At 36.1% G+C, this 13901-nt stretch overlaps 1 protein-coding gene across 1 annotated transcript in view; it reads left to right on the plus strand.

Moving 5' to 3' along the window:
- Positions 1-13901, plus strand: part of DNAH12 (dynein axonemal heavy chain 12) — a 175544-nt gene that overhangs the window by 100911 nt on the left and 60732 nt on the right. Inside the window, exons 43-46 of the mRNA XM_081072623.1 lie at positions 716-908; positions 4093-4254; positions 7293-7487; positions 12747-12880. Coding sequence (XP_080928749.1) covers positions 716-908; positions 4093-4254; positions 7293-7487; positions 12747-12880 — 684 coding nt within the window. The remainder of the gene's footprint in view (positions 1-715; positions 909-4092; positions 4255-7292; positions 7488-12746; positions 12881-13901) is intronic.

Consider the following 13901-nt stretch of genomic DNA (forward strand, 5'->3'; position numbering starts at 1 on the left):
CCACTGTATAAAACAACGTCATTCTTCTGAGATAGACTTTTAGGTCTCTTTTAGTTTTTGCAATAATAAAAAAGGTTTGAACATTCATGTCTTCTTGGGTACATGTATAAGAATTTGTCTAGGCTATATTCCTAGAAGTAGAATTATTGTGTCCTGGTATGTAAGCATCTTCTACTTTACTAAGCTTTGCCAAAGTATCTTTAAAAATTATTGTTTTTAAGAGGTTCCATTGTTCCTTACCCTTAGGATTAGGATTGCCAAACTTGGTAAATTTTGCCAGTCTAAGGAGAGTGGAATGGTACTCATCATGGCTCTAACTTTAATTTCCCTACTCACTAGTGAGGCTGTCTTCTCTCAATTTGTTATTTTGTGAATAACTGATTTCCTGTTTCTCACATAGAATCTTTATATTAAAAAATTGAAGAAATGTTTTCAATAAAAGTAATAATATACTTCCAATATAAGAAGTTATAATTTCATTTTATTTCTGTAATTTGTATGTTACATGTTCTGAATTTGTACTTTTAATAGTTTTCCTTTGCATCAAAAGATCCAATTGTAACTGCTTTTGAAAAATCACACATTTTGATTATTATTTCTTTAAAATTGTGATAGTGACATATGGGACAGCAAAATCTATCCTTCTAGGAAATTAAAAAAATAGTTACATATAAATATACATATTTCCAAGTATTGTAATGTTGATATTTTGTAGGTATGTATTGGAGCATTTATCACGAATATGTCGAATTCTAAAGCAGTCTGGTGGAAATGCTTTGCTTGTTGGACTTGGAGGAAGTGGTCGTCAATCTTTAACTCGTCTGGCTACATCCATGGCAAAAATGCAGATTTTCCAACCAGAAATTTCTAAGAACTATGGTATGAACGAGTGGAGAGAGGATCTAAAGGTAAAATTATTAAGAAATATAGTGTCAAAAATAATATCAGTGCATTTTTTTCATTTTATTTTTTATTTTTTAAAGTTTATTGGGGTGACAATGGTCAGTAAAGTTACATACGTTTCAGCTGTACAATTCTATAACACATCATCTATATATCACATTGTGTTCACCACCCAGAGTCAGTTCTCTTTCTATCACCATATATTTGACCCTGTTTACCCTCATCTACCACCCCCCCACCTCTCTTACCCTCTGGTAACCACTAAACAATTGTTTGTGTCTATGAGTTTGTTGTTGTTGTTGTTTTTTAAATTTATTGGGGTGACAAGTGTTAGTAAAATTACATAGATTTCAGGTGTACAATTCTGTATTACATCATCTATAAATTCCATTGTGTTTCACCACCCAGAGTCAGTTCTCCTTCCATCCCCATATATTTGATCCCCCTGACCCTCATCTCCCACCCCTCACCCCCCTTACCCTCTGGTAACGGTCTATGAGTTTTTGTTTCTTTATGTATTTGTCTTGTTCCTTTGTTGCTTTCAGTTTTATATCCCACATATTAGTGAAATCATGTGGTTCTCGACTTTTTCTGTGTGACTTATTTCACTTAGCATAATAATTTCAAGATCCATCCGTGTTGTCGCCAATGGCATTCTTTTACCTGTGAAAAGGAGAGTCACCTTGTATAGCTATTGCTAAGTGCTTTACGTACATGATCTCATTCTATAAGTAGAATAATTCAATACAGTAGGTATGGTTGTCTCTGTATTTTACTGATGAGGAAACTGAAGTTGAGCTTAGCTTCTTTGGAGCTGTATTTCTGTAATCAATAGAATAGTGGAGGGCATACTTGGGGCTTTCATCCTCATGTGTGTACAACTCAGGCCCCAGAAGAGAGATGGCCCAAAGTGAAAAAAAGCAAAGGAGCTATTGCTGGACATTTTTCACTTTCACTTTCACTGACCCTCACATACTAAATTTCTACATCCTAAAAGTGAACATAAAGAAAAGGTAACATTTGAGATCCTTTTAAATAAAAGTATTTACAACCATTAACTTCCCTCTTAGCACTGCTTTAGCTGCATCCCCATAAATGTTGATATGTTGGGTTTTCATTTTCATTTGTTTCAAGAAATTTTCTAATTTCACTTACGATTTCTCCTTTGACCTACTTGTTATTTAAGAGTTTATTGTTAAATTACCATGTATTTGTGGACTTTTCAATTTTTCTTCTGCTATTATTTCTAGTTTCATTCCATTGTAATCAGAAAAGATGCTCGATATGATTTAAATCTTCTTAAATTTGTTAAGACTTTCTTTGTCACCTAACGTGATCTACCTTAGAGAATGTTCTATATGCACTTAAAAAGAATGTGTATTCTGCTGTTCTTCAGTGAAGTTTTATGTGTATTTCTATTAGGTCTAATTGGTGTATAGTGTTATTCAAATCCTCTATTTCCTTATTGATCTTCTGTCTGGCTGTTCTATCCATTATTGAAAGTCAGGGTATTGAAGTCTCCTACTATTGCATACCTATTTCTACCATCAATTCTGTCAATGTTTCATATATTTAGGAGCTCTGCTGTTTGGTGAATAAATATTTATCATTGTTACTTCTTCCTGATGAATTGACTCTTTTATCATTATATAATGTTTCTTGTCCCTTATAGGAGTGTTTGACTTATAGTCTATTTTGTCTGATATAGTACAGCCACCCTGCTTTTTTTTGGTTACCATTTGCATGGAACATCTTTCCCATTCTCTCACTTTCAGCCTATGTGTGTCCTTAGGTCCTAAGTCTTGTACCATTGGATCCTATTTTTATTCATTCAGCCAATCTATGTCTTTTGGGACGGTTAATTAATTTACCTTTAAAGTAATTGCTGATAGGGAAGGACATATTAATTGGCATTTTGTTACTTGATTTTTATATGTTTTATAGCCTTTTTGTCCTTCATTTGCTCTCTTAATGTTTTCCTTTGTGTTTTGTTGATTATTTATTGTGTCATACTTTGATTCCCTTGAGCAGTTGTGTAAATGATATAATTTATTTAAAATATATGATTTTGAAATAAAGACAGAAGTTTATTTTTAAAAATCATTTGCAGAAGTGGTGATGCTATTTTCACTTGAAATATGCTGGCAAACGTTTAACAACAAACTCTCCAGGAGGTTGAGGAAACCTCTCATTTGTAGCATTTGCCAATTTCCGTGGTGTAAAAACTCCCACCATGAATAATTTGAAGCTATCAATGTGATGTCAGTGAAAACAGAGTTGTAAATAGTTATGTGCTTGAACACCATTACATGGTATTTTACTGTATAAATACAATCAATTTAAATAACCTCCACAGCATAGATAATAGTAAATATAAAAAATAGGAGTGATGAAGTTTATATATTTGTTACCTTTGTTTTTAATATAATTTAATAATTAGTTTATATAATTTAATTTTTAATGCTGGCTGTGTTGAACAATCTGCTCACAAGCTCCGTGAAATTTTAACAACCAGTTCTACCATCCTTAGTAAGTCAGCTCTAGCATACCACTGAGCCTATCTTTGTATTAGTTGGGAATCTTTGGTTGCAACTGACAAACTCAAAACAAAACAAAACAAAACAAAACAAAACAAAACAAAACAAAAGCTCAAACTAGCTTAAACAAAAGACAGAGTTATTGTCTTACTTGACTGAAGAGTCCAGAGGTAGAGAGACTTTTGACGTGGCTGAGATTAAGGGCTCAAATTAAGTCCTCAGTAATTACTCTTTCTATCTCCTGAATTTGCTCTCCTCCTTCTCCTCCCTCTCCAGCAGACGCATTGTGGCAGCCCAGTTGGCCCCTAGTAGTTCTAAATTACTGGCCTTTATATCCTCCACCTTAGAACAACAAAGATTCTTTCTCTTTTCAAGTCCCTCTTAGTCCCAGAAAACTGCGATTGGGCCCACTTAAATCATATGCCCTCCTCTGAATCAATGACTATGTCTAGGGGCTTGGGAAACTGACCAGTCTGGGTCTTCTTCCCAGAAGATGGGCAAAATGGAGGCCCTGATTGACAGCCCCACCAGAAACGGGGAGAGGTACTCCTCTAAAATTGAGACGTTGTTATCAAAAGAAGGGGAAAGGGAGGGAAAGCAAAAACAACAAATGTCTACCACATTCTGCTTATAAGTACATTTTTACTTTAAGGTTCTACTAAGGAATGTTGGCATGAAGGGCCAGAAGACAGTCTTTTTAATCACGGACACTCAGATTAAAGAGGAAGCTTTTCTAGAGGATATTGACAGTGTGCTCAATACTGGAGAAGTACCTAACATTTTTGCAGCAGATGAAAAACAAGAAGTGATGGAGGTAAATGCTGTTTTAGGGAGTGCCTCTCCCAGCACAGAAATTTTCTTATCTTAAACTTTTTTTCTCCTCTTCAGGATAAACACAGCTTGTGCAGAGGGTTTTGGTAATTAAAAACTTAAAAAATATATTATTTTAATACATTTTTTGATGAATTTTAAATTTTCTCTACTATAGTTATAAGACAAAATTTTTATTTTATAATTTTTTATTTTCTAACAATGACTTCGTTTCATCAGTTTGATCTTATTTAGCATGTTTTATGAGTGATTATGGATTTTAAATTGTGTCAGGTTTACAGTGATCTGAGAAAACATAGCTTTAAAGCACTACTTGATTAATTTTTCAAAAGCCTTAAAAACTACTTATCTTAACAATTCTGACATATCCGAGTGTCATGCTTTGTGATTTAATTGACAAAACACACAATTTTGAAGCACCCACTACTTCAGATGTACTGTCCTTTGACCCCCATTTCTAACATCTTCCCACACAAGATTTCTGCTAGTAATTTTTCCCTTCTCATTACCACAACTACTTTTACACACTGAATATATCACTCACACCTAGATGCTTCATTCTAGCCTCCGGGAGTAGAATGGATTGACCTTAGTAGTTCAAGCATCCTGCTTTTCTCTTGTACGGAATGGAACTATTATATACACATAATAGTTCCTCCTATGTAGGGTTGTTGTGAGGTCTGAGGATCAAATGGAAAAAAAGCCCGTATGGAGTGTCAGGCATGTAAAAAGCCTGCAGTAAATGGTATATTACCAGTTCGTAGCCTGGTGTGGAGATGGAGGGGAAAAAAGATCCCAGGTTCTCTGCTTTTATCTGGGTAATGTCAAGGATGTAGCCAAGGTTGCTGAAGAATGGTGATTCTCCTAATTCATAGGATAAACTCATTCCCCATAGTCCCATTCCAGGAATAAGTCACCTTTTGGGGATTGGGATTTCCTAAGTTTTGCTAGGCTTTCCTGCTCACTTTAACTATTGTTTATCTTTTCTTCTCATCACTTTGCTACAAAACTTTTCCATTGCTTCACTACGATTTTATGCTACGATCCAACAGTGGCCTTAAGAACTTCTTTTCTTCATGTTCCACGCCAGCCTAGGAACACCATATCAGTTTATCCCCGAGGAAATAGCCATGGTCAGAACTCAGCGGTACTGAAATGCATCCCTGTTTCTACTTGATATATACTGATGTTTTTAAGTATAAAAGATAATGTGGAAAGTTCTGTTATTTTCTGTCCACACTGTACACCATCCTGTGCATCCCACTGTGAAGATCATGTCTGGGACTTTGCTTATTTCATCCCTCTGATAAAGATTTTACTTTAAACCTTACTCCTGATAACTGAGCTGTCTCTATAGCATGGCTCTGGCACTGCCGGGAGGGCACGTCCCATAGACTCAGCACATCTGTCTGACTTCATCAGAGTTCCAGCCTCTGGCCTACACTTTCAGACGACTTTTTCCACTGTTCCATTTGCACTACGTGCAGAATTAAATTATTGCAATGTCTTTTTCAATTCAGCAGAGACTTCTTATTTACCATATTTAGTGATAGTTCTCAGTTCCTTTTTAAAATTCTCATTCATATTTGACATAATTCATCATTCCTTCTTTTAAACTCTGCTTTCTCTTGACTGCTGTAAAGTTTCACCCAGTTTGTTTCCTGTCTCCCTAATTATTCCTTCCAGTAACTACTTTTTCTTGCTCTCCAGAATCAGTCCTGCTCCAAAAGTGTGTGTGTGTGTGTGTGTGTGTGTGTGTGTGTGTGTGTGTGTGTGCTGGGGGGTTATTACTTTCATAGACAGCTTACCCACTCTACAAGCATTACCTATTATTTCTACATAAATAAGCCCTATATTTATATTGCCATCTTGACCCTTTCTTGAACTCCTGTTCTACAGTTGCAACCATGTATTCTTTCTCTATTTGAATGTACACTATTAACTCATATTTAGTTCAGCTGGACCCCCTGAACCTAATTTTATAAACTGACAATAATCACAATTTGAGAATTACTGTCAGAATACATATATAGACTCCATTTACAGTTTTCCATGAATATATTAATAACTATCACATAAAGCAGAGCATATCTATAGTAGAGAATTCTTCTAGATATAATTTATTGTAATAACAATGGGAATTATATGATCATTGTGACCACTCCCTATCTATATCAAAACATTTTTAAATCTATTTATAAGATACTTGACTATGAAACCCTTTGTGCTCTGAACAAGGACAAAGGTAAAAATAAAAGCTAACAGGCACTTACCTATGTGGCAAGAACTATTCTAAGTGTTCACATATCATAACTCATTTGATTGCTCAACAACCCTCTGATGTAGGTAAAGAAAAAAAGAACAATATAAGCCAAGAAAAATGTCCAAAATAAAAAAATGAAAACCTCCCTCTCATACTCGCCTTTAATTTCATCTCACCAAAAGTAACCATTACTAATAGTTCTTTGTGATTGCTTCCATAAAAGGGTATGTGTGTACTCACACATACGCACCTATGTATTTTTTGTCTAACTAAGAGGATCATATTATACATCCTGTTGCACAATTTGTTTTTGTTTTTTTTTCGCTTATTTTGTCCTGCTTATCTTGCCATAGCACATACATTGACACACCTCATTATCTTTAACAGTTGAGTAAAATTAAAATATATGGATGTTTTAAAATGTTTTTAATTGGATGCATTATAATTTCTTTACAATGTTTTTAATTGGATGCTTTCGTTGTTTAGTCAACAATGTTGAATGTATCATGGTGAACTTTTATGAGCATCTTTATAAGTTAAATTCTTGGCAGATATCTGTTTTTAAATTATAAAATGATGGAGTTGGAAGAGGTCTTCTAAGTACAAACTGTATCAAAGCCATTCTATTGATATAAAACCAAAAATTTAAAGATATTTACAAGGGGAGTAAAAAATTCTTAATATTACAATATCTACTAATCTCATTATCAGCTTGTCTATTTTTATTTACCAGGTTTTTATTTTCTGATATTCTCTAGGGTGTTCGTCCTGTAGCTCAGGCTGGCAGTAAACACACTGAACTCAGTCCCTTAGCTCTGTTTGCTTTCTTTGTGAATCGCTGCAAAGATAATCTTCATGTTGTAGTGGCCTTTAGCCCAATTGGAGATGCCTTTCGAAATCGCTTGAGACAGTTCCCATCCCTCATCAACTGCTGTACCATTGACTGGTTTCAGGTTTGTAATTTGGGGGAAGGAGGGCAACTAAATCTTTTGGAATTTTACTGAAATTTTACTCAAGCTTTATTAATATACATAGTGCTTGCCACCAGGGACTGATAAGACTACATATTCCCCACAAGGAGCTTACACTTTAGACTGGAAGACAGAAAAGGCAATCAGCAAATGAGTAGTCAGTTATATAAAAGGGCCATAATCTTGGTGTGCAAAAGGTATACTTAAGACAGTGAGTCTCTGAAGTATGAAAATGAATTAACTACATATAGAAGGAGTATATTTAGGAACCAATACATTATGTGTATATATATACAAACATATATGTATGTATGTAAAGGTTGTGTGTGTGTGTGTCTGTGTGTGTGTGTGTCTGTGTGTGTGTGTGTGTGTGTATGTGTGATAAGGAATTGGCTCACATGATTATGGAGGCAGACAAGTTTGCTAGCTGGAGACCCAGGAGATCTGATGGTGTAGTTCCAGTTTGAAGGCCAGCAGGCTTGAGACCAGGAAGAGTTGATATTTCAGTTCAAGTTCAAAGGCAGGAAAAAACTGGTATCCCGGTTAGACAGAAGGAATTCCCCCTTACTCAGGGGAGGGACAGGCTTTTTGTTCTTTTCAAGCCTTCAACTGATTGGGTGAGGCCTACTCACATTAGGGAGGGCAATCTGCTTTACTCAGTCTTTAAGTTTAAATATTAAGCTCATCCAAAAACACACCTAATAGAAAGACCCAGAATAATGTTGGACCAAATATGTGGACACCCTGTGGCCCATAGTCAAGTTGTCACATAAAATTATCCATCACATGGGGATAGTATGTGCAAAGGTAAAACAGTGGAGGCGGGGGGCATGGCTCATTTGGGCAACTGCAGATAGTTTGGTATAGCTGACTGGCAATGAGGGCAGCAGGAGTTAGGTTGGAGCTTTGAGTGGGTTACAAGTTATAAAGGAATTTGTAAATGTGCCCGGGAATTTGGTTTTATACCAAAGATGTTGCATGGGGATTAACATATATTTAGCTAATCTATATTTTAGGAGGAAAAAATACTGTGCGGTGAGTGATTTGGAGTCACGTTAAAACAAGAGACAGGAAGACCAACTGAATGGCAATTTTAGTCATACCAACATCAAATAACGAAAGCCACCACCTCATTTAACCTTAGGGCAGCACATTGTTACTGTCTGTATAAGACCATTGCGTAATTATGAATTGAGAATAGTAACTCATGGTACCTCCTATTTAATTGTTTTATGCCCAATAGAATGTGCACTATAGATAAACCCTGGATAATTTATTTTAGAAATAAATTTCTGATACTAATTTGTTTTATTTTCTTTTGCCTATTTATCAATTACATGTTGAAAACTAATTCTGCCTTTTGAGTATTGCATATATATTTCAACTAGTGGATGTTTCAGTGTTTATACAACAATAAAAAGTGTGTGAAACAATTTTGCTTTATGCAAACCATGTCTTAATACTGCTTCCATTTCCATTTCCATTAAGTAACCAAAAACCAAAACCAAACAAACAAAGCCTGTCCAAGCATAGTTTTTCTTTTGTGAAATCTTATAAATACAATTCTACTACTTTTGGATATCTTTTTCATAGCCACAAGAATTTCTATTCTGTTATAAGTGATTCTTATTTGTTGGGGAAAATTTTTCAAAAAAGGAACTGGGAGTTGCAAGTGGATAAAGGAGATTAACTAGATAATACAGTGCAATAAAGATTTTATGGTAAAGCAGTGGGGCTATAGAACTTGTGTCAGAGAAACTGATGGCATTGTTTGGGGTCTGGGTTTGGGAAACTCAGGAAGTGAGTATAAATCATTATGTGTCACACAATCAGGAAGGCATTAACTTGTGGGGTAGGTCTCTAGTCTCCAAAGTAGGGTTTACACTTACCAGGGGTGCCAAAACAATTCAGAGAATAAGGGAAGGAATTACTGGTATATTCATTTTTGTATGAAATATTTTATATGGACTAACATTGACACGCTTATTCAGTTTGTATGGCCATGTGTCATAGATGTATGCACAGTACCCTGAGGGATTCTTACAATGAACTGAAAATTGAAGATACAATGCAATTATAAGTGGACAGTAAGAGAATGGCATAAACTAGCATGAGCTAGCTTGAGTTCTTTGTCAGCCATATCATGAGGCAAAAATAATGGCTACTTAACAAGATCTGACAAGGTGTTGGTAAAAACAAATTTCAGAAGGCTATTTGAAATATGGAGTTATATCGACTGTTTAAATAATAAACCTTATCCCCAGGTTATACCATACCTTGCAACATCAGCTTATTATGGCATGGGGGATACTGTTGGTTACCTATCAACAGTCATTTTCTACCCACTCCATCCTTGCTGATGGAATTTTTATTTTGTTTGGGAAATCACCCTTTATGTAGCTGTGTATACAGGGATTGATTCTTGGTTGCTCTAAATCAATATTAGTGTTCTCATGCCTCTTACTATTAATTGGTTTATACAGGAACCTATTCATGACCCATTCTTTGCCAATGGGTCCTTAGTTAAAGTCTGCTTTGAGGAAATGTTTTTTTTGTTTGTTTGTTTTACTATAAAAAGAGTTACATGGTAGGGAAAGGGCCTTTTCTGTCTCTCAACCTTGTTGCTTAAGGAGCTAATGTCACCTGCAATAGCTTGTCACCATAATGGGACAAGCCCAAGCGTGAAATATTAGGTTGGTGCAAAAGTCATTGCAGTTTAAAAGGTTAAAAATAATTGCAAAGGGCCAGACCGGTGGCTCAGGCGGTTGGAGCTCCATGCTCCTAACTCCAAAGGCTGCTGGTTCGATTACCACATGGGTCAGTGGGCTCTCAACCACAAGGTTGCCAGTTCAATTCCTCAAGTCCCGCAAGAGATGGTGGGCAGTGCCCCCTGCAACTAAGGTTGAACACGGCACCTTTAGCGGAACTGCCGCTGAGCTCCCGGATGGCTCAGTTGGTTGGAGCGCAGGCTCTCAACCACAAGGTTGCCAGTTCAATTTCTTGAGTCCCACAAGGGATAGTGGGCAGTGCCCCCTGCAACTAAGATTGAACATGGCACCTTGAGCTGAGCTGCCACTGAGCTCCCGGATGGCTCAGTTGGTTGGAGTGCATCCTCTCAACCACAAGGTTGCCGGTTCTACTCCCACAACGGATTATGGGCTGCGCCCCCTGCAACTAGCAAAGGCAACTGGACCTGGAGCTGAGCTGCGCCCTCCACAACTAAGACTGAAAGGACAACAACCTGACTTGGAAAAAAGTCTTGGAAGTATGCACTGTTCCCCAATAAAGTCCTGTTCCCCTTCCCCAATAAAACCTTTTAAAAAAAATAGTAATTGCAAAAACTGCAATTACTTTTGCACCAACCTAATAAAATGCACTGAGAATGGGAGAGCAAAAAGACGGAAAAAACTAGATCCTCAATGACATGGTTGAGCTTCTAAATTAAGCAACTCTGGAAATACCCTACTTCTGGACATACGATATGATGATACATCTCTTTGTTTGAAGACATAGTAAGACTGTCACTTTAGCCATAAACTCCTATAGATAGTATTAAACCTTCGTGATTAGCAAGATCATTAAAAAATGAAGCACCCAGAACACAAAGATAAACTTTTGTAATATTTTCAATAATGTATAAGTTATATTCTGGACTTTTACAAAAATTCACTGATGTGAATAATAAATCTTTAGAAGCCTCTTTTAAGGTTTAGAAATGTATTCATACAGTAGTACCACATGAGTATAATCTATTAATAAATATGCATACATTGGCAATATGTGCTTAAAAGATTTTTATTAGTGGAGTGCTTGATCAAAAAAGTATGAATTTTACTAGGAGGAGGGTCAGACATTCAAACAATTGATCTTAAAATGCATATTGTCTGCTACAAAGGAAAAAGCTTACAAGCATCTTGTTGATCCAAATGAAAGGAAATTTGGAAACCATAATAAGAAAGTGAAGATTAATTACTTATTTAACAAATTATTTCACTGAATAAATATTTCAAATATTTATTGACAAGTTCTGTTTTAGGTATTGAAGATAACAGTGGTGAGAAAAAGTCCTTGCTTTCATGGATTTTACATTTTAGTAGGAAGGGGATACAGAAAATTAACAAATAAATATATATCAGGAGTTGGTAAGTAGTAAGAAAAAAAACTCAGGATAAAGAAAATTGTAATGAGGGAAGGAATGCGGTTTTAGAAGACCTGGGAAGACCTTCCTGATAAGTTGGCATTTAAGCAGAGATGTGAAGGAGTGAACCACAGGGAGTTCTAGGTAAGGAGGGTTCAGTTAGAGGGAATAGCAAGTCCAAAGGCCCAGAGGCAGGAACATACTTGGCATATTACAGGAGAAGCAAAGGAACCATTTCACTGAGACAAGAAAGACTGGAGAAAAAGCAAATTCGTGGGGAAGAAAATCAAGAGTTCAGCTTTTAGTGTAATAACAGTAATTGTGATGGACTGCTGGTAACAAAAACCCCAACCTAAGACGTAGGGTTTTTCCCTCTCATATAGAAAAAAATCTGAAGCTAAGCAGACTAGGGCTTTGGTGGCTTACCAAAGTCATCAGAATCCCAAATTCTTTCTGCTTTACTTATCCTTAGCATGTGGTTTCCATCCTCAAAGTCATCTTATGGTCTAAGGTGGCTGCTGGAGCTCCAGCGTTCACATGTGTGTTCTAGGCAAAAAGTAGAATAATGGAAAGTAGGGCAAAAAGGACATATGCCAGCTCGTTGTAACCCTTTAAAGAGACTTCCCTGAAATCCCTACCTAACAACTACATCTTTATCCACTCTGAATTGCAAGGGAGTCTAGGAAATGTAGTCTTTTAGCTCAGCCTATTATTATCTAGAATAAAACTGGAGTCCTAAGAAAAAGGGACTGATAGATACTGGATGGGCAACTGGCAGCCTCTGCCACTGTAGTGCTGAATTTGGGATTCCTGGACATCCATGTGGAAGAGTTAGGAAAGCAGTGTGGTCTACCTTTCATATGTAAAATATTATTGACCTTTTCTTTATATTGTGTTTTTTTTAATTTCAGTATATAAACACATTTATTAGATCTTTCATAGATTTACTTGTGACCTCAGTCCCCCTAATTCTGTTTTCCCCATTAAGGTTTAATTTTTTCAACCCCAAATTCTTCTTGCATAGGAAGACACTTAACTTCTATAATTGGAGTAGGACTACTCATCTTAAATTTCCTAAGTTATGTTTTATTTTTTATTTTTAGCCATGGCCCGAAGATGCCCTTGAACTTGTAGCTGTGAAATTCTTAGAAACACTGGAGCTTACTGAGGTTGAACGACGAGAGGTAGTTCCAATCTGCAAACACTTTCACACTTCTATTATGGATCTTTCAGAAAGGTTAATATTAATAAATTTTTAAGTTACAATAATGCCTTATATTTTTTATTTAAATTTATTGGGGTAACAATGGTTAGTAAAATTACATAGGTTTCAAGTGTACAGTTCTGTATTACATCATCAATATCTCACATTGTGTGTTCACCACCCAGAGTCAGTTCTCCTTATTTGTCCTCGTTTACCCTCATCTACCAACTTCTCTCTTCTTACCCTCTGGTAACCAGTAAACTATTGTCTGTGTCTATGAGTTTTTGTTTCTTTATTTGTTTGTCTTGTTCCTTTGTTGCTTTCAGTTTTATATCCCATATATCAGTGAAGTCATATGGTTCTCGACTTTTTCTGTCTGACTTATTTCGCTTAGCATAATACTCTCAAGATCCATCCATGTTGTCGCAAATGGCACTATTTCACTTTTCTTAAGCCTTATATTTTAAAACATTTTTCTGTGGAAGCCCCAAACTTTAATAGGATTTCTATGTTTTTCTAGACCTCTCTCTCATTATTTAATTAGTTAAGACCGTAAGCTTGCATGTAATAGAAGTTACTTGATATAGCTTTAACAAAAAGGGGGAATTTATTATAAAGATATAGAAGTGTGTCACGATTAAAGGGCAGAATACAGTTGGATCTCAGAAGTGACCATAAGCAGGAGTTAGAAAGCCATTCTAAAACCAGAAATACCTTTTCTCTTTTTCTCATTCCTGTGTCTGTCTGGGCATCTGCTTTCTTTTTTCTCTTTGTGGACTGAATTTTCTATTTCCCAGTTCATATGGAGGAAACTAGCTGCCTGTCAATTTTCAAGTTTATTTCTTACAATTCCAGCTATAGGCAGAGACGGATTGGCTGTTTCCAGCTCCCAATTCCAAATTTGTTCCAAATTGTGATTAGCCTCATTTGTGTCCATTGTCCAACCCTGGTCTGGTGAGCTATGGTTAGGTAGCAAGTTTCATAGAACATTGCTGCTGGAGCACTGGATGGAAGTTCTCAGATAAGGGGAGCTTGTTGGTGGGCTGTGGATACT

This window comes from Rhinolophus hipposideros, assembly GCF_964194185.1.
Source record: "Rhinolophus hipposideros genome assembly, chromosome: 14".
Classification (NCBI taxonomy): Eukaryota; Metazoa; Chordata; class Mammalia; order Chiroptera; family Rhinolophidae; genus Rhinolophus; species Rhinolophus hipposideros.